The sequence below is a fragment of the Trachurus japonicus genome, chromosome 23 (assembly GCF_045865225.1).
Source record: "Trachurus japonicus isolate A0001 chromosome 23, Traja_1.0".
Taxonomy (NCBI): Eukaryota; Metazoa; Chordata; class Actinopteri; order Carangiformes; family Carangidae; genus Trachurus; species Trachurus japonicus.
The window spans coordinates 25052842-25074242 of record NC_140929.1 but is presented as its reverse complement, the minus strand read 5'-3'; the positions used below and the strand labels follow the sequence as shown (position 1 = coordinate 25074242).

The 21401-nt window shown below is 39.8% G+C and overlaps 1 protein-coding gene across 2 annotated transcripts; it reads left to right on the top strand.

The window, feature by feature from the left end:
- Nucleotides 1–1251: 1251 nt before the first annotated feature.
- muc5e (mucin 5e) lies at nucleotides 1252–20768 on the top strand. Of its 2 annotated transcripts, XM_085769750.1 has the most exons (44): nucleotides 1252–1430; nucleotides 2523–2567; nucleotides 3836–4061; nucleotides 4524–4653; nucleotides 4776–4839; nucleotides 5030–5112; nucleotides 5208–5403; nucleotides 5532–5657; nucleotides 6333–6453; nucleotides 6543–6678; nucleotides 6775–6852; nucleotides 6952–7021; nucleotides 7150–7287; nucleotides 7393–7542; nucleotides 7685–7779; nucleotides 7860–7992; nucleotides 8266–8509; nucleotides 8619–8659; nucleotides 9037–9125; nucleotides 9333–9487; nucleotides 9576–9714; nucleotides 10892–10996; nucleotides 11091–11285; nucleotides 11392–11464; nucleotides 11548–11717; nucleotides 12298–12454; nucleotides 12869–12979; nucleotides 13115–13256; nucleotides 13353–13381; nucleotides 13525–14149; nucleotides 15134–15753; nucleotides 16056–16297; nucleotides 16474–16660; nucleotides 17413–17638; nucleotides 17901–18073; nucleotides 18253–18322; nucleotides 18450–18559; nucleotides 18662–18693; nucleotides 18781–18934; nucleotides 19288–19325; nucleotides 19440–19544; nucleotides 19708–19747; nucleotides 20173–20281; nucleotides 20434–20768. In XM_085769750.1, exons 1-44 carry the CDS (start codon nucleotides 1382–1384, stop codon nucleotides 20609–20611), a joined length of 6399 nt encoding a protein of 2132 aa, XP_085625876.1. In that variant the 5' UTR covers nucleotides 1252–1381; the 3' UTR covers nucleotides 20612–20768. The 2 variants fall into 2 exon arrangements, with proteins under 2 accessions (XP_085625876.1, XP_085625875.1); XM_085769749.1 differs by having other exon boundaries at nucleotides 13525–15753.
- Nucleotides 20769–21401: the final 633 nt, after the last annotated feature.

Below are 21401 nucleotides of genomic sequence, written 5' to 3'. Positions count from 1 at the left end.
TGCCTGACCGACATTAGACGTGAAATAGACGTCAAAATGTTTGCTGGGTAATTGTGAATTGACAGGCGTTACTAGCGTAAAGCCTAGTGTCAATCACTTAACTGTGAGAGTTTTTAACTTCTTTTAGCTCTTTGTTTCTGTTGTATGGGACATTTACCATTCAGCTCAATCTCTTTAACTCTGCGCTCATTAACCCTTTCTACAGCTGCAGCAGGTAGCTGTTGATAGAAACTAACTTATCCCACTGTGCCACCCAGCCAGTGGCTAACAGAGGACCGTAAACATCTGCAGCAAGTTGATGAAGAAAGATGAACTGCTGGCAGAACAGACTGACCTCTTTTTCTCAGTAGGTGGTGGAAACCATAATGGTATTTAAAAAATAGTGAATATTAGAAATGTATACACATATGCCAGTGCTCAGGACCGTGACAACAATATATGAATAAGTGTTTCTCTCAGGTTGCAGCTTTAAATATAATACTCGCTTGGAAAGAAATCAAAATAGCTGCAGGATGTAATTTGGTCGTCTGGCACTTTCCCTCAGCACTCGAACTAAAAAATATCTCACTACATCCTGGTTCATGCACCCTGACCATTTACAAATGCCTCATTTATCACTGCTTTGCTGTCATCTCCTTACTTGAAAGACATTGTTTCCAGTGTTTGCCAAAAGTAAGCATCCCCCTTTTATTCTCAATACAGGACTTAATATTTTACCCATTATGGGTGAGGTTGGTGACACGGATGCATTGCCTTTATTTGATTTTTACGCAGTGGGAACAATAAAATCCAATCACAACAGTTTCAATTTGAGAAAAAACCCTGGTATTAACCAGGTGCCATTTCTGGTGACTCTTGTACCAGGAAACGTGAGGTTTGCAGGAAAAAGAAGAGCAGGCTCCAGTTTCAAACTCTCATTTAGTTGTTGGATATTAAGTCTTTTCGACTGTGTTTGTGCATCCACTCATGTTGAGTTTTCTAACCTCTTGTAGATCAAGTTCTCCTTTTTTTTTTACACACACACAAACACACTCCCAATTTCCCACGGGAGTATATAGCCCAGGGTCTGTTGTGGCCATGAAATAATTTAACAGTAAATGCAACAAAGGCAGGATATACTTAGAAATAAACTGGTTTTCCAGCATTGTGTCAACATTTCCGTGTTTCTGCCCAATTACCATTTAGATTAATGGTTAATCTGTTTTTTGTTTCCTGGTATTTGCACAGACGTGTATCCACATGTGTGTTCACACATCCATGTGTATGGGGTGGTGTTTCAGACAATGTGTGTGTATGGACATATATAACCCCCGTGGTGGGCTGTTTGTGCAGTGCTCCGTGGTTTCACCTGCTCTCCTGCAGCAAGGGAGCATCAGGCACCATGTCCTGGCAGAGATGGATGCCGGCTGTCTGCTTCGCACTGACCTCAGGTACCATATAACATTTCATTTAATAGATTGAATATGACAATAAGTAATTCCTTTAAGAAGTAGTTACATGAGATAAAAGATTTGCAAAATCAAAATTCTATAAGACAAGCTTGGCAACAGATCAGATCAGATTTTAACAGAAATAAGATTTTAACAGCAATAAAAATTCATTCAACTAAGTGCATTTATTCAAGTACCACACTTCTCTTGTTTTTGTTCCATGACATTAACTGAGTGCTTTCATTTCAAACTTTAATGACATTACACACAAACACGATGAGCTTATAAAATATGATGCTTAAAGCAGAAGTAAGTGATATATTTGTGTTAATATAAGTCTTAAATAGTTCTATCTTCCGACAGCAATCACTTACATAGAGTGTTTGGACTGAAACACGGGTCTCTCAGTCCCTCTGCTCTGCTCTGAGCCGAAGAGAAAACATTTATCGTATCCTACAGTTTTTATCCAATGAGGAGAGAGAACGGCATGCAGGGCTGTGTGTGCAGCCAAGGGACGCCGTGAATGTGGCGACGTAGGGACGAGGACTGTTATGGTGCGTTCAAGGAAACTCGTATTTTTCCGACCGTGAAGTGGTACCAGTTCGATCTGGTACGAGTTCACAGGTCGGAAGTTACGAGTGGCCGTTATAGTGACTTTCACCGGTAAAACAGGTCGGAAAAACACGAGTGGGTTGCCTGAAACGCTACAAAGTCGTAAGTTGTGACTTGAAGCTGTAATTTACGATTTCAAAAGCCTACCTGGAACGCAGCATTAGCGAAAACGACCGGACCACTTACTTCTGCTTTAATTTTAGTTTATGAAATTCACTGCGGCAACAGCAAACTGCTACTTACTCATGAATGCATCTGATAAAATAGTCCAGTATAATCAGCATTTAATCATGTACTATAATATAATGTTCAAGTCATGTGAGTAACAGAAACATTACACATAACACTCACATAACAATTTAAAGCACCACTATTTGTAAGGAACTCCATCACAGTTGTTACATTCTGCCACTTTTGTGTTTATCATGTGAATTTGATCAAATAGCTTACATTTTCTTATTGTTATTGTATCTCTTCCAGTTTTTGGGACAGGTGAATCAGTTGCAACTACAGAAACACAGAAATGTGAGTATAAGTCATTCCGGTGTTGATCCTAATCAGTTGATTTTTATATATCTTGAAATTATAATTGCTCTTAATGTTTATTGATTGATCAAAATGGCTAAAAGCAAAAATCTAATCACTTATTGTTCTGTGCATTTAAGTTAACTTAACTGCTTTTGTTTTGCACATTCCAGTGTAATTGGAGCTACAAAACAAACTGAAAGTTCAATTTCCTTCTTGAATTTAAGTTGAGGATTGTACAACTGATTACATTATACACTTACGAAAGAACTAAAGACAGATTATGATTATGATATTAAATATCTTTATTAATGAAAAATATTAGAATTAATGCTAAGTATTTTATTACGATTAATCATGAATAATTTCAGTCACGTCTATTGTCATTGTCAACTTTATTTTATTTTATTTTGTTCATATGCACCATGATAAAACAATCATTTTATTTAATAATACAAAGACAAATAATTGTGCAGGAGAGGAAAAGAAGCCCAAAGGGCTTATATAAAATCCTCCCCCTCAATACAAAATCACTAAAACAAATCAACCAATAGAAAAAGAAAAAGAAAAGCAAAGCAAAAATAGCAAAAAAGGGAAAGAAACAAAGAAAAAACACAAATAAACAGAAAATATCCATAAAATTACAAATTAATTTCAATTATACTAGACATAGAGTATTATTTTTTGCCTGGATAGAAGATGCCTCACCAAACTAGTCCTAAACATTTTGTAGGATGATACAAGCTTAAGAGACCTATCTAAAGAGTTCCAGAGTTGGGAGCCATGAAATTTGATAAAAGATTTATGACTGGAGGTATGACAAAGAGGTAAATGAAAGTTCTTCAGACCTCTCACTGAATGAGTGAATATCTGATGATAACAGAAAAAACTTGTTTGTAATGAATGAACTTAAACATAAACAGACATGTTTGAAACATATTAAAAGAAAAAAATGATAAAAGTTTAAATTTGCTAAATAAGGGTGCAGATGGTGCTTGATTAGTAGAATTTGAAATCATTCTCAAGAATCTTTTCTGAATTGAGAATAACTGATTAAGGTACGAAGAATATGAAGCACCCCAAACAATGTTACAATATGTCTAATATGGATACATTAAACTGTAATATAATGTCATAAGACAGGACTGATTAACTAAGGAAGAAACTCCTCTAATAATGCCATAGGACTTCATCATTTTTTTGCATACATACTCAATATGATTACAACTTCCAGCAAGAATCAGTAAAATGACCTGTGTTGTGTCCAGACACCTGCAGGACCTTTGGCAGTGGGGTCGTCCAGCCTTTCAGTGGTTTAGGTTACTATGTGAGATCGAACTGCCCCTTCACCCTAACCCGCTTCACCCACAACCGAGTTGAATGTGACATCACTGCGCGGCGGGGTAACAGCGGGCTGCTGGTTGAAGTCGAGATCATCATCAACAAAGTCAGGACTGTTGTGCAGAATGGAAGTATCATGGTGGAGAGGAAAAGGTTTGTTTCTGAATCCTAACCCACTGAAATAATGATGTTTGCAAATCTATCTCATTTTCTGAGTATAAACTGGTTTAGATCAACATGTATAGTCTATAATGTATTGCCACATCATGTGAGATAGTGGTTGCTGAGAGTTTTTCCCAAAGACACTTCAGATCAGTCAAATGGCATCATATTCAACCACACGGCCTGGTGGTTGGCATCTTTATGCATTCTTAATGGAATCAGTGTTAGTTTATTATTAGCTTTGACTCTGGGACACTGCATTATTAATTGAAAACAAACGAGCGGAGGATCACTGGAGGTCATCAAAGCCTGTAAGGTGACTTTCAAGCTGTAGGAGGTAGACGATGTAATATGTTACCAGTGCTATTATTCATTATTTATTCATTAATTTTTTTTTAAATTTATGATCTCTGTATTGATCCTGTGTGCGTGTGTTTTTTTTTTTGTGGACAGAGTTTCCCTTCCTTATGACCACACCTATCAGCACATATATCAGTATGGCATCTACACCAAACTGAGGAGCTCACTGCTTCCTCTGTCTGTCACCTGGCACAGCGTACCCGGAGGAATAGACACAATGATGGTGAGAGAACAGTAATGCTGCATATACGGTATTACACAGGAGAACATGAACTCAGACACACAAATGTACAAATGCTGCTTAAATACTGCAGTAACATACATCACCCAATGAAACTTCTTAAGGTGGAACTGGAGCAGGAGTTGAGCACGGACATGATGGGACTGTGTGGAAAACACAATGTTCCAGGTATGGCAACTATGGTAGTGATTGTATTGTAGTAAAATGTCAGTTATACTTTAATGTAAGTTTCATAACATAAATGATAATAGAAATATATAACTTTTTTTTTTTTTTTTAATTATGACCATTTCACATTTCACACACACACACACACACACACAATAATTTTGTTTGCTGTACCTTTTTACGAAATTAGGCAACAAGCAGCAGCTGATAACAGAGAGCGTGCTCACTGAGGAGATGTGTCAAATCCGAGATCCCTCCTCTGTTGTGAACTCTGTAAGTTGACTGTTGTGACCAGTGTTTCAGTTTCAAACAGAACTCAAATAGAGGTCTGTTCCACAACGTGTTCAGATGGTTTTCTCTGGTTTCAGATCTGCAGAATATTCTTCTCCTACACCTTGGACTGTCTGCAAGCCAGGGTGCCTCATTATATCCAACTGTGTGAAGACAACATTTACAGCTATGAAAACAGCAAATACATCGGCTGCGCATTCTTCAAAGAAGTTGCTCAGCAGTGTGGAAACAACAGCTACGTATGGAACTTATGGAGAGCTGCTACCGGCTGCAGTGGGTGAACTTTGATTGATTCACTGTCATCCTTTTTTTTTTTTTAAGTTTTAAATATAAATTATTTCATTGACTTGACATTTTAGGTACACTTTGAGTGATTTGTCTGTTTCATTTGGGGAATGCAGCGCCACCAAGTTGTCCAGGTGACCTGCATTATGAAGAACAGGGTGCTGCCTTTATTCCCAGCTGCTCCAATCCAAACCCCAGATTCTCCAACCAAGATCTCACCAGCTCCTGCATCTGCCCAAAGGGTGAGCACACTCCAAATGTATGATTTAGCTCTCCTTCATGTAAATCTGCTGTTTAGCTGCCTGTTAAAGGGATAGTTCACCCAAAATTCAAATTTCACCCTCATGTCAACTAAGAGCTGTGAGAATTTTCAGAGTCCTCCGTGCCTTCTCTGAGTTACGGGGGGTTCCGCGCAGCAGTAGCCTATTTGTCCATATAATGGTTGCAAATGGATACCAACTTTCTTCGTCCAAAAAGACACACCAAAAAACATCCAAATACCTCCATACTGCTCGTCTGTAATGTCCCTCTGGTATTGAAGCCCCGACATGAGAAATTGTTCCGAAAAAAATTAAATAAGTCTGTTAAGCTTGTTTGTAGCGGAAGCTCCCAGTGTCTCGGTTCACTGCTCTTCCTGTGTCTGTGCAAATTTCTCATGTCGGGGCTTCAATACAAGAGGGACATTACAGACGAGCAGTATGGAGGTATTTGGATGTTTTTTGGTGTGTCTTTTTGGACGAAGTTGGTATCCATTGACAACCATTATATGGACAAATACTGCTGCGCGGACCCCCCCCCCGTAACTCAGAGAAGGGACTGAGGACTCTCTTAGTCGACATGAGGGTGAGTAGATAATGAGTGAAATTTGAATTTTGGGTGAACTATCCCTTTAAAGCTGTTCTGAACCTTGTGCGTAGGTACGGTTCTTAATGATCACGCTGATGGCGTCCGCTGTGTGAGTCCTTCCAGCTGCCCCTGTGTGTTTGCCGGCAGCAGCTATGTAACTGGAGACATACGTAACACCAAGTGTCAGTCATGGTGAGGATGCAGAAGCAAAGCAGATTATACTAATGGAATAAACACACATGAGGTTTTAGTTTGAATTGATTTCTAATATTTGTTCTCAGTGTGTGTGAGGGTGGGAAGTGGCGTTGCTCTGACAACCTCTGCCCATCCCGATGTCTGGTTGAAGGGCAGTTTGTGACCACATTTGATGGCAAGCAATATGCCCTCCCTGGTAAATGCACATACGTGGTGTCACAGGTAGATTTTCTTTCCCCCACTACACCAACATCTAACATTAACCAACACATGTTTTGCGTTCTGATACTGACTCCTCCTGTAAAATCCCTTTGCTAGGGTTTCAACTGGACAGTAACCGTTCAGTTTTCTGAGAAGGAGACGTCTCTGAAGACAGTTGTGCTTCAACTTTTTCAGGTATCGTCTTTGGGTTTTACTTTGAATCCATATGCTTTATTCAACAAATGTCAAGAAAGAGCAACATGGTGATTGTCAATGTCATTTGGGTTTTTATAGGAGGTGTATACATTCTCATTGAACAGCGTTAAAAAGGGAGCCGAGGAGATCACTGAACTTCATCAGTCTAGTAAGAAGAAATAAAGAGAAAAGAGGATTAGCCCTTTATTGTTGTCCACCTTGTATACTGTGTCACTGTGTCAGTTTTTCCTGCCTTATAATGCATCCACAATCTACTGACTTACTGTCGCCTGTCAGACCATGCCCTGGTTTTCTGGCAGTCCTCCATATACGTCCAAGTCCACACCTCCTTTGGTTTGAAGATCCAAGTCCAGACGTCTCCTGAAATCCAGCTCTACATCACCCCACCCAGAAACCACACTGGCATCATTTCAGGTTAGGAACTCAGTCTACAAACACACAGGTCAAACATTTTTACTTTGATCATGACTCTTGATTTTTTCCAGTGGGATGTGACCTTAGAGCCGGTCTGTCTTTCAGGTCTTTGTGGCAACAGCAACAATGACACCGTAGACGACTTCACCACCAGCAGCGGGATCATCGAGAACTCACCACAGTCTTTTGCTCTGTCCTGGACTGTGGGCGCATGTGCAGTGAACATACCCAGCTCCTGCAGCAACACAGACTATGGTCTCTTTGAATGATATGAGTGTACCTGTACAATGTGTATAGACACAATATCTGGATAATCAAACACTAATTTGATATTCTCTCTGATATTTGACAAGGTGTTTTACCTCATGATATTATTATATATGATGTGTTTCTGCAGAAATATTTGCTGATGAGAAGTGTTCTGTGTTGAACAAACCAACTGGGATATTTGCCAAATGCCACAGTCATATCCCAACGGATCAATTCCATGCTGTGAGAAGATTTTTTAAACGTTAACTACATCAAGTTTTCAGCATCGACAGGTCATCTTAAACCCTATCTTTTATTTGCAGGCTTGCATCCAAAGAACCTGTAACTGTGGCAGCAATCTGCAGCAGTGTCTCTGTGTTGCTCTGAGCAGCTATGCCAAAGCCTGCGCCGTCCTGGGTGTTGCAGTTGGGGACTGGAGGAAAGCTACAAACTGCAGTGAGTTCAGCTTTCATGGATATACAAATGTATAAATAAACATAGAAAGCTCAAGAGACATCCCTTTTCTTCTGTCAGCATCCCCCCAGGAATGAGCAAAAGACGAGCTCATAATGTTTCCAACAAACTTTGAAATAGTTTTTATTTTGGCAGCAGTGATAAATGGACATTACTGGGTTGTTTTTGTATTGCGTAAGCACATTTTGGACACAATACAGTCAATATAAAACAGCAAATTTTAATAAAATTATCACCCATCATCATGCATTACAGCTCTGCCATGTCAGAAGAATCAAGAGTTCTTCTACGACATGCGGGCCTGCAACCACACATGCCGCTCCCTGTCCGGCCCTGACCCTCGCTGCTGGGGGGACGATGCTCCCGTGGACGGATGTGGCTGTCCTGAAGGAACTCACCTGAACCAAGGACACGTCTGCACCCCAAAAGGGGGGTGTGAATGTCACCACTATGGTGGGACAACGTTGCCGGGGCATGTTGTTATCGACGGAAGACAGTGGTGAGCTGATCATTGACGTGTCTGTCATTTAAAATGCTCAAATAGTCAAGTCAGTTTTATTTATAATATAGCTATATTGTGTTGCAATTCAATACTGTGTCTTCTACAGCCTCTGTGAGAATGGAGAACTGCACTGTTCCAAGGACTGTGGTAAATAAATATAATTTCTACATTATTTTTTATGTATCTTAAACTTAATCTGTAATCTTTATTATCTTTAGAAACTTAACCAAACATAAACGTGTTGTTTCAACTACATTTATTTAGTGATAAAGGAAAATCAATCATGTTCACCAAGCAGGAATATTTTACTTTGAAATTCAGTATTCATGTATACTGGTTTTTGTGATACAACCACCAATTATTATTTTTTAATTATTTTACCTATAATAACCTTAACATAAATTGAGTTTATTTCATTTAACTATATTATTTGGCACAAATGTCTAAATTGTTTGATGTGTCTTAATGTGAAATACTAAAAATTAAAAATTATTTTTTGTGCACTTAATCATTGTTTGCATCAGGTTGCAAAAATGGGAAGGTTTGTGTTCACTGCTCCGAGTTCCCAGTTAACACAGCTCGGAAAACCTGTGACAGTCTCAGCAAACCACTGGTAGGTCAACAGATTATATGTAAACCTATCTAACATATCTGTAACATGAGCTTATTCATAATATTGTTAGCATTAAGGAAACATGTTTTATTCATTTCTTTCTGTGTCATTCAAGCTCAATTCTAGTTCTTCTATAACTCTGCTTTCTTTACTTCCCAGTGAAATGTAGAGTTGAACTAAAACATTTCCTCTTGGTGTTACCTCCAGAGGGCCAGTATGACCTGTGAGAGTGGCTGTTACTGCCCACATGATCAGTTTGAAGATCACCATGGTAACTGTGTTTCTGTGGACAACTGCACCTGTGTGTATAGCGGTAAAGTCTTCAGTGCAGGAGAGCATGTCAAAACCAACTGTAAAACATGGTAACACCTTTATTACTGCCACCCTTTACTTGTACAATCAAACTGTCTCACTCATCCATGACCTGAGGTACTTCCCTCTGTCTCACAGTGTCTGTGGTCACGGTCAGTGGCACTGCAGAGACCAGCCGTGTCCTGGGAAGTGTCAAGTGTATGGAAATGGGCATTACCAGACCTTTGACTCAAAGTGGTACCGCTTTGATGGACACTGCCAGTACACACTTGTAGAGGTGAGACCAAACTGATTTAGGGATATAACAAAACTACAGTGAACATGTGCATTTTTTTTTTGTGGAAAAATGTTTATTAATTTTCAATGAAGAGAAAAAAGAAAAAAGAAAATACATATAAAATGAAGAGAAAAAATAAGTAGAGGAAAAAGAGAAGAGAGAGAGAGAGAGAAAAAAAAAGAACACTGCACATCAAGCACAACAATATTTCATGGTCATAAAATGAGTACTATAGATAGAATATAAAAGCAGAAAAATAAATAAATAATAGTAAAATAAATAGGTCAGTAGACATATCATCATACTCTTGTTTACACTGCAAGGTTTTGTACAATAGCCAGTGTCTATGGGCTCACCTTTTTAAGGTACTGTAATTCAGTACTGGGTCCCATGTTTTATCAAATGTATCCCCTCTATCTTCATTGTAGAATCTCAGTCTCTCCAGATGTAAAGTATTTGACAATTCTCCCAACCATAAATTTTAAGTGGGCACAGAGTCCATTTTCCACACTCGTAAAATCAGCTTTTTAGCAAAAACCATCAAGGTGTGAAGGCTGATGCACACCTAAAAAAATCTTGAAAAACAGGTGCGTTGGAGCCATCCCAAATTGAACTGCTCATCTTTCAAATTTATTAACAGAAGAAAGGACACTTGTGGCCCCTAGAATGGCCACCAGAGGGTTGGGTGCCAGATTTTTACCAAAAGCCTTAGAAAAACACTCAAAAATACATTTCCAAAATAAATAAAGTTTACTACATGCCCAGAATCAATGTGCTAGAGTTCCTATCGAAGATTTATATCGGTTACATGTTGGAGGGACATCTGGATAAAATTTATGTAGCTTCTCTTGCGAGTAATGGAGTCTGTGGAGCACTTTATACTGTATAAGGTTGTGCCTGGTGTTAACTGAACACTTTTGTACGTTTTGTAGACATTCTTCCCAAATCTCATCAGTTATTTCCATATTCAACTTGTCTGCCCATGCTTTTTTATAAGTTTCTGAATTCACTGGAGCTCCATCGTGAAGCATTCGATAAAAAACAGAGATTGCCCCACGAGTGCCCGGGTCCAGACTATTAATAGTCTCTAGAGCATTGTGTTATTCAAAACTTCAAAGTTTGGTACATTTTTTTTAACAAACATGTGCATTTTTAAAATATAAAAATAAAACTTCAGGATTACTGTGGAACTGGAAACGGCACCTTCTCTGTCAGAGTGGAGAGCGTCCCCTGCTGTGATGAGGTCCTGACCTGCTCTCGCGCCATCATCCTGGACCTCCAGGTGGGTGACTCTCAGCTGCTGACCATGCCACTCTGTCACAGCATTTTGTTTGTGCGTGGGTTGTACTGTAGCTCTGCTGCCTCATCCCATCCAGGGCTTAGTCACCCTGACACTGAGCGACATGAAGGTGACCAGAAGCCTCCAAAAAGGCTGGACTCTGCAAGCAGATTCACTCTACACCACACACACTGTGGGACTCTACATCATAATCTCAGTGCCGAGCAGAGGGATAACTCTCATCTGGGACAAACACACCAGGATCACTATAGAGCTGCATCCAGACTGGAGGGTGAGTGGTGGGGATGTTACAATGATTTTTGAAACACATTTTGTACAATTGTTTGTTAAATCATTCACTTTTTGAATAAACGTGTTTCTAATTATCCCACCTGTAGAACCATGTGTGTGGCCTCTGTGGTAATTTTGACTCTAACGAGATGAATGACCTACAGATAAGTGGCTCAGCGGGTAAATGAGTTTTCTCTTGACCTCATGATGAAACAATACTTCACTTGTGATGGTCAAAATAACCCCAGGAACTCTTCTTTTAGTGGTGTCCAGTCCCATTGCCTTTGGCAACAGCTGGAAGGTCGATACACCTCCTTGTTCTGATGTGACTGCGGAGATGTTTCCATGTGATCGCAACTCCTACTGCTCAGCCTGGGCCCAGCGCCGCTGCATGATCATTACATCAGACATCTTCAAAGAATGCCACTTAAAAGTATGACTTTTTAAAAATATAACAAGACATTCCTGCAAGTTTTTGAAGAAGGGTGCTAAAAATCTTAAGTGTATAATTGACCAGGAGACATCATAACATCATAACTTACAGTAACTATTTACATTAAAGGGGACATATTATGCAAAACTCACTTTTTCATTGCTTTAGTATTTGCGTATCTGGAGTGCCTCCTCACCCCATAAGTTTTGACAACTATGTCGACATTTTGTAAACTGCCATTGTCAGAAAATATGTCTCTTAACAAGCCGTTTTAATTTCACCCGGCTTATTACATCACAAGCCGGGTGATGTGAATATTCAAGCCCTCGCTCCCATGGTTACCAGAGCGAAGGTTCTAAACCGACCTTTTAGAGCAGGGCTGTGAAACTGGTGTGTAGAGAACCCAGCTGTGCTCAATCTTTTGGTTTTTCTGACCAAAGCATGTTACTAACATTACTTTTAGACATCAAGGTACCATGTCAAGAAGCAGAAATGAGCATAATATGTCCCCTTTAATAGATTTCTGAGCCCTTAAACATGTTGATAAGCCCTGTTCTGCTGGATGTTCTGTGATCCCCAGGTGGACCCAGGGCCCTTCTACCATGCCTGTGTGCAGGAGTCTTGCTCCTGTGAGTTTGAAGGCAAGTTTTTAGGCTTCTGCACAGCTGTGGCTGCCTACGCCGAGGCCTGCAGTGACCAGGATGTGTGTGTCAAATGGAGAACGCCTGATTTGTGTCGTAAGTTAAGGCCCACCTTCCTTCCCCAGTTAGTATTAGTTTTACTGAACTTTTGGAGTTGTCTTTTCAGAAAGTTAACAGTAAACGCACAAGCTGTACATATCAGGCAGCATTTTAATAAAACATTTTCAATATGCCATGCTGATAATTTGTTCAGGTCTACTTTCTTGCTTAAGAGATGTATACTATGCATTACTAACAATTTAAAAGTAACTTTCCAGGTTTCATTTCATTACTTAGTATTTCACCAACTTAATACACATTAGATAATATTTGATCAGTTTTTTTTATTTTGATTTTGATTATTACAACCCTCCTTTTGATGAAAAGTGTGTGCATCATTGTTTTAAAATTAAGAAATATGAAGCACATGTTAGTCTGTTATGCTTTAACCTGTGATGAATTCACCCACAGCCGTCTACTGTGACTACTACAACGAGCAGGGCCAGTGTAGCTGGCACTACGAGCCCTGTGGTCAGATGCTAACCTGTGGCAAAAGCAACCACTTCACTCACAAGCTCGAAGGTAAAAAAGCTAAAAATAATACACACTCTTTTGGATCTGTAAATTAAAATAGTGCCTTAATGTTATAGTAATTAGACAATGGTAAAATTAATTGTAACCCTGTCAACGTAAACATTATGTTTGCTCTTGGAAAAGGCTGTTACCCCAGATGCCCAGAAGATTCACCATACTATGATGAAAATACTGGTGAATGTACCAAACTAAGGAACTGCACCTGTTATTTCAACGACACAGTCATTCAACCAGGAAGAGTGTTGGTGATACAGTCTAATGAGTGGTAAGATGACTGATTTGTAACATATGACAAATAGTGCACTTAGTAGTGCACTGTTTATCATCACATTTATAACTGCTTGCTTTTCATTCTTGTCAGCCCCTGTGAAAATGGAACCATCAAGTGCCGTGAGTATGAATTCTATAGCATTTCATTCATGATTGTATGTGTGTATTCATGATTGTACAAGAAGATTATGCAAAAGGTGTTCTTGTATTTTTGATCATTTCTATCAAAACCTCAGAGCTTACTACCACCTCTGCCCCAACAGCACCCCTACTTACAACTACAACTATACCTACCATCATCGCTACAAGCATTACCATCCCAACTGTTTCAACCACCTCAGAAACAACTGTTCTCTCTACTACACCAACAACTACATATTCAACAACTACAGCTGAAACATGGACAACAACAGCTTCCACCACCACTACACCGATGACAACCACTACTAATGTTTCAACCCCCAGTGAAACATGGACAACAACAACGTCCACCACCACTACACCAATGACAACCACTACTAATGCTTCAACCCCCAGTGAAACATGGACAACAACAACGTCCACCACCACTACACCAATGACAATCACTACTAATACTTCAACCCCCAGTGAAACATGGACAACAACAACGTCCACCACCACTACACCAATGACAACCACTACTAATGCTTCAACCCCCAGTGAAACATGGACAACAACAACGTCCACCACCACTACACCAATGACAATCACTACTAATACTTCAACCCCCAGTGAAACATGGACAACAACAGCGTCCACCACCACTACACCAATGACAACCACTACTAATGCTTCAACCCCCAGTGAAACATGGACGACGACTACCACCACCACTACACCACTGACAGCCGTTACCAATATGTCAACCTCCAGTGAAACATGGACAACAACTTCCACCACCACTACCACACCAATTACACCAAAAACTACAACTACATCAACTACACCTTTAACCTCATTACCCTCTACAGAGCTGACTAACTCAACAACCACAGGAGTGACAGTTTTAACAGGGTCAGTTTCGACACAATCGACATCATCGACAAATTCCCAATACACAATTGTACCAACAGATACCTCCTCAGCTCAGCCAACAATAAAACTAACAACAACGATGCCACCAACAACCTATATCACTGAGACTCTCACTAGCAAAGGACCCACTTCAGACACTACAGCATTCAGTACAGAGTCAACTACCACCACCACTGCCACTACACCATTGACAGCCATCACCAATATGTCAACCTCCAGTGAAACATGGACGACACCTTCTACTTCACCTATGACAACCGTTACCAATATGTCAACCTCCACTGAAACATGGACGACACCTTCCACCACCACTACCACACCAATTACACCAAAAACTACAACTACATCAACTACATCAACTACACCTTTAACCTCATTACCCTCTACAGAGCTGACTAACTCAACAACAGGTACTGAATCCACTACAGGAGTGACAGTTGTAACAGGGTCAGTTTCGACATCAGCGACAGATTCCCACGATCAGCCAACAACAATGCCACCGACAACCTATATCACTGAGACTCTCACTAGCGAAGGACCCACTTCAGACACTACAGCATTCAGTACAGAGTCGACTGCCACCACCACTGCCACTACACCATTGACAGCCATTACCAATATGCCAACCTCCAGTGAAACATGGACAACCACTACCACTACACCATTGACAGCCATTACCAATATGTCAACCTCCAGTGAAACATGGACGACACCTTCTACTACACCTATGACTATCGTTACCAATATGTCAACCTCCAGTGAAACATGGACGACACCTTCTCCTACACCTATGACTACCGTTACCAATATGTCAACCTCCAGTGAAACATGGACAACCACTACCACTACCACTACACCATTGACAGCCATTACCAATATGTCAACCTCCAGTGAAACATGGACAACACCTTCCACCACCACTACCACACCAATTACACCAAAAACTACAACTACATCAACTACACCTTTAACCTCATTACCCTCTACAGAGCTGACTAACTCAACAACCACAGGAATGACAGTTGTAACAGGGTCGGTTTCGACACCACTGACACCATCGACAAATTCCCAATACACAGTTACCTTACCAACAGATACCTCCTCAGCTCAGGCAACAACAAAACTAACAGCAACGATGCCACCAACAACCTATATCACTGAGACTCTCACTAGCGAAGGACCCACTTCAGACACTACAGCATTCAGTACAGAGTCAACATCTCACACAACAGTGTGCAATCAGTGTATGGACTTGAAGAGGAAAAAAAACTGGGCTTGTGGTGAGATGTGGACAGAGGACTGCTTCCATAAAACCTGTATAAATGGGAAGATAGAGGCGACTCCAGTGGTTTGTCCAGACCCTAAAGTTCCCATATGCCCCAGAGGTCAGGTCACAAAAGTTGTGGATGGATGCTGTGAAACATGGAAATGTGACTGTAAGTGTTTTTCCATCTCCACCCCCAATCTTTAGCTCTTGTTTATTCCTTGTCTTTTTCTCTACATTGATGACAGTAACGTTGTTTTTTCCATGTGGTCTGGCAGTATACTTAGTAAATCAGATTTATTGCATAAATTGCAGCTCTATCAAAGATTACTAACTTAGCTTGCTCCTATTACTCTTGAATTAATCCAAACAAGTTGGTTTTGATGTTGATGAGAGAAAAGGATTAATAGGTGTCCAGTTTTCTGTTCCTATTTTCTAAAACCCATCTTTTATCCTTTCCTATAACCTCCATAGGCCGCTGTGAGCTATATGGGGACCCGCACTACATCTCTTTTGATGGCGTAACCTTTGATTTCCTGGATGAATGCAACTATGTTCTGGTGGAGGAGCGGTCACCACAACATCATCTGTCTATTACAGTGGATAACTTCTACTGTGTGCCGGGCCTGCATGGCTCCTGTGCTAAAGGCATCATCCTGAAATATCAAAACAACGTAGCAACACTTAGTATCATCCCAGCTTTGTTTACAGTACAGGTAGATATTTAACTGCTTTATACAACTGACTCCATGTTACCATGAATCCTTCTTTCAATGCTAAAAATCATTGTTGATGATATTATGCTATATGCTTCACCATTTAAAGCTACCATACTCAAAATAAAAATTATAATGCTAATGTGTTGATTTGATGCTAATTTAATCTGATTTAGGCCACTCTGAACAACATGACCATACTGCCACCATATGAGGAACAAGGGTTGAGGTTTGAGACCACAGGTTACATTGTAACAATCTACGTCCCAGAGATTCGCTCTTACATCTCCCTTAGTCCATCTTATACCCTGGTGGTCAATCTGGCAATGGAACACTTCCACAACAACACTCAGGGACAATGTGGTGAGTAACAGATTAAAAGGAAAGCACAGGCATGGTTAAGTGCATAGCCTACTCCAATTCAGCAATGTGTTATATTGATTGTCTCATACTGTAATGTATTAGCTTAAGCTTATATGTGAGTCCTTTGTCACAGTGATACAGTGGGTAACACGTTAGCTACATTACTAAACTATAGGTTACACAGGCTAGTCTAGCTAACAAACCAAGATGTGTAACTTAATGTTGCCTTCACTATTTCTGACCACCAGATGGCAGAAAGACTCAATGTTGCTAAAGAAAAAAAAGTGATACAATTCCAACTTAACAGTAGACATAGTGATATATATGCATGACTGACATGTGTTACACAGCCTAGTACTACTACTACTACTACTGTATGAGTGGTCCTGCAAACTAAAAATGGGCTAAAAGTGGCTATGCTCTGCATAGAGTTGAGTCCTTTGATCCAAAGTTGATAATGAAAATTAATACAGGTTTCTGAGTTCTCCCTTAGTCAAGATGCTGCTAAAAACTCAAGAAGACCCACTGTGTGATATTACCTTATATCTGATAGCAACTCTTTTTCAGGTTTCTTCATCAATTTATTTTGTCATACGTCAGTAATATTTAAGATACAACTTCAGAGTTGTTGTCCTGTAGTTATATCTCAACTAGGCTAGTCAATCTTTGGGATAAATGTATATGTCCATTAAACTGTTTTTTGGATACAAGATCACCTCTTTACTGACCTCACCTCACAATCCTCTTCCCAGGTGTATGTGGTGGTGGATCATGCATCCGTAGAGGGGGACATATTGAGGACAACAGCTGCTGTCATAAGACGGCCTATGACTGGGTGCAAGCTGACCCTCTGAAGCCAGCCTGTGTTTCTGCACCAAGAGATGTATCTTGTCATGAGCCAACTTCAGGACCCACTGACACACCCACTTCTACCACCACCTGCCCTGGAAGCTCACTCTGTGAGCTGTTAGACCACGAGTAAGCTCTACACAAAAACACTCACTACTGATCAGGGAATTCATAAATGTCACAATATGTCATAAAAGATTTTACTATACTTAAATATAACTGCACATTTTAATATAAATGTATTTAATAAAATAATGGCAAAGCTACCATATGGAACACTTTGATTAGTTTTGTCTCTATCTGGTGTATATGATTTGTCTTTTGATTTTAATTGTATATAACTATGTTCTTTACCTATTGACACAAACTCTAATCTGTTTTCCTCCCTTAGTGTCTTTTTAAACTGCAGTAAGGTTGTTCATTTGGAACTTAAAAAGAAGAACTGTAAGTTTGATTCATGTGGGAACACAGGAGGCCCCTGCTCTTCTCTAGAACAAGCTGCTGAGGAATGCAAGAGGGCTGGTTTTTGCATTGAGTGGAGAAAACTGACAAATGGAAGATGTAGTATGTATTTTCTTTTACTTACGCTCAGTCAAACCAGGGATGAATTATTGTCTGCAAGAATGTTCTCACTGTTTTATGACCCTGACTATAATGATGTTTTGCGTAAGAAATTATGTTGGTAAATTGCTGATACTTAATTTAATTTAATTTAATTTAATAACCGTGTCCTTGTGTTTCAGATGTATCATGTCCAGAAGGATTGGTTTACCAAGAATGTCCTCCAGCTATAGATGACTACTGTTATGGAGGGTGTGGAGGCTTTATTTTTGAGAAATAATGTTTTTACAAAATATTCTACAGACTCAAGAATAGTCAAGACTATTGTCAGGATGTTCATTATTTCTGTTCTTACCTTCCCACTGATTTGGCTGCACAGGGTGCGATATGAAGGGGCCTCCTTTGAAAAAAACACTACAGGTTGTTTCTGTCCCAGCGGTCTTATCAGGGCAGGAAATCACTCAAACATTTGTGTGTTTGAATGTCCCTGTGAGTAACACAATCTATTATGGTGACAATGACTCCTAGAACATTTTGGTTTGAACTCTTAATTAGATACATTGTGAGTTTCTGCCCTTTTCCCCCAAACAGACTGTAAAGGACCACTTGGAGAAGCCAAGATGGTAAGAATAGTTTCTCCATCAGTGTAGAAAAGTCATATCTGTAGCTGTTCATCTGGTTCTAGATGTCTTACTGTACCTGTCTTCCAGCCTGGTGATGTGTGGCAGTCCAACTGTCACGTGTGTACATGTAACAACAAGACCAGGGAAGAGGAGTGTTTTCCAAAACCATCTGGGCCAGTTCCTCTCTGTAGCCCTACTGGTGTTTTGGTAAACACCTCTTGCTGTGGTGAACAGATTTGTGGTAAGCACTGGGATGTCATCATTAAACTGGTGGTTTAAATGTTCTTTATGAAGGTTTAACGACTAATAATATATAAGAACGTTATTAACAAAGAACAAGCATACAACACAATTGCAATCTCTCTTGTAAAGAATACATAGATTGATTTAAGGAATTGATTTTACAAATGTATAGAATCAAGGCAATGCAAGTGGGCATAATATTAACAAAAGTGAAATATGATGTTAAGATAATGGAAAAGCCATAATGTTTACATGTAGCAACTTTACATAGGCTTCTATTCCTGTTTCCCCACATGAACACCAATACATATTTGACCTTCTGTACTGAGACTCTACTGTGTTGTTTTTCAGTCGAGAAGAACTGCAGTTATAATGGAAAGACATACAAGGTATGTTGTGTGGGTCTCACATTAACATATATACATATAAGATAACACAAAGTTTGGATTAAAAGGAATCTGTGTTTATACAATATGGTCATGGTAGAATCTTTGTGTGTGTAGGTGGGAGACACATGGAAAGATCCCACCCGTCCCTGTGTGTTGTTGAGCTGCAGCACAGAGGGGGTTCAGACAGAGACAGTCTGTCCCAGAGAAAACTGTCCTGAGGTACTACAGTCCTCCAACATCAATTTTTCGCCCAGATTCAGAGCTATAATGAAAATGTATTGGTGAAACTACTGAAAAGCTGCACAGTGAAGCTAGCCACCTCTGATGTGCATAAACCACAATTATTTCTTTGACCATGAACTCTTGTGGGTTTGTTCTCCAGGAGGACAGGATCTGGGATAACCAGCACTGCTCCTTTACATGTAAGCTGACAACTAATAATATGCTATCAGTTATAATGAATCTTATCTTTTTTATTTTGACCTGATGATCACTCTATACACTTTTAATTAATGTGAACCAGTTACCAATAAACAGGACATATATTGACAATTGACAAAGATAACATAACAATAATAATGTGACACAGTGGTTCATTTGACCCAGCAGTTTAGTTGATATTAAAATGCTGCTGTGAAAAGCAAACACTGCCCAATAGCTTTTATTCTCTACTGGGTTTCCGTTGACCTCACAACTCAGTGTTGGACTTATTTAACATTATCCAAACAATACAAGACCTTGTCCCAACCTTGACACATTTTATGTAAAAATATATCCTATTGGAGCTGCACATTCAGATTGATCTTTAAAACTTTAACCCCCTCTTCCTAAATCTCCCTCAACTCAGGTAACCAGAGCTGCACTCCCAAGTTGTCCAGCTTCAACATCACCTTAGACAACTGCACCACCGTCATAGAGATGCCTGTGTGTCAGGGCCAGTGTCTGTCTCAGCCCAGGTGAGAAGAAATTGATCAGTCAATAGCAATACACATCAAGTTAACGCATTCACAGGCCTGTTAATCAGCAGCTGATCAAGTCTAGGTACGCTTCTAGAAACACACCTCTCTCTTTTCCCCTCCTTCTTCCTCTCCTCCCCCTCGGCCCACAGCATCAGGGCGGTGTTACTCCACGGCGACCTACAGGTGGAGCAGCAGAGCAGATCCTGTCAGGAGTCGAGCTCCGAGAGGAGATCAGTGACGCTGCGCTGCTCCGACCACACCACCAGACACTACGCTTACAAGCACATCACCGGCTGTGAGTGCCAAAGCTGTGGTATACTGCGCTGAACAGCACAGACCAAAGAGCAAAACTATGATGTATCCATTACATTTCAAAATCAAATGTTTTCAAAATTCATCAATCATTAATTGAAAATGTTATCTCTAATTAAATCCATTATTGAATCAGTTTTTCAGCAAATACAATAAATCATATTCTAAACAGAAAGTTTGCAAGATGCATGTTCTTTCACTGCAGTAAGTTCACCTTTAAAAAACACAATGACTGTCACTTTTCCACAGCACTGTGACTTTGATCACTTCAATGTCATTGACCTGTTAAGGGGTCGTTCCATTCAAATGAGAAAAGCAACTTCTCAATACTGGTAGCAGGTTTGGTTTTGTCTGTGCAGATTTAGAAATATTCTTTTTACTCTATTCTACCTAATCTAGAAATTTGACGGTTTCCTATGAAAGTATTTTCTATGGAAGAAACAATCCCCATTCTACCTTGTGATATTGTGATCAGGATTATCTACTGTAACAGGACCACTCACACAAAACAACAACTCTATTTCTTTATGGTTAAATATCGATAAACATATGTAGTTTAGTATTTATATTTTGATGTATTTTTCTCGGGCATTAGGACACAGAGAGAGAAAGCCATTGTTGGGACTATCAATAGGACAGGAAGACTTTGATCAAACTTAGGAAACACCCAACCCTACAAAAGCTGAATTTGTCCAGGAGAGGAAAAGCATTTCACTCTTTGAAAACCACAAACTAACAGAAGCAGCAGGGTTGTAAAATAAGCTTTGGCAAGCTTCACGCTGCTGCTGTTTGTTGTGCATTCAAT

Excerpts from the sequence above, each read along its gene's own strand:
- muc5e (XM_085769749.1), top strand. The coding sequence starts at position 1,382 with ATGTCCTGGCAGAGATGGATGCCGGCTGTCTGCTTCGCACTGACCTCA. Across the intron at positions 16,298-16,473 it reads CAGCTTTGTTTACAGTACAG|GCCACTCTGAACAACATGAC; the intron begins GTAGATATTTAA and ends AATCTGATTTAG. Across the intron at positions 19,748-20,172 it reads CCAGCACTGCTCCTTTACAT|GTAACCAGAGCTGCACTCCC; the intron begins GTAAGCTGACAA and ends CCCTCAACTCAG.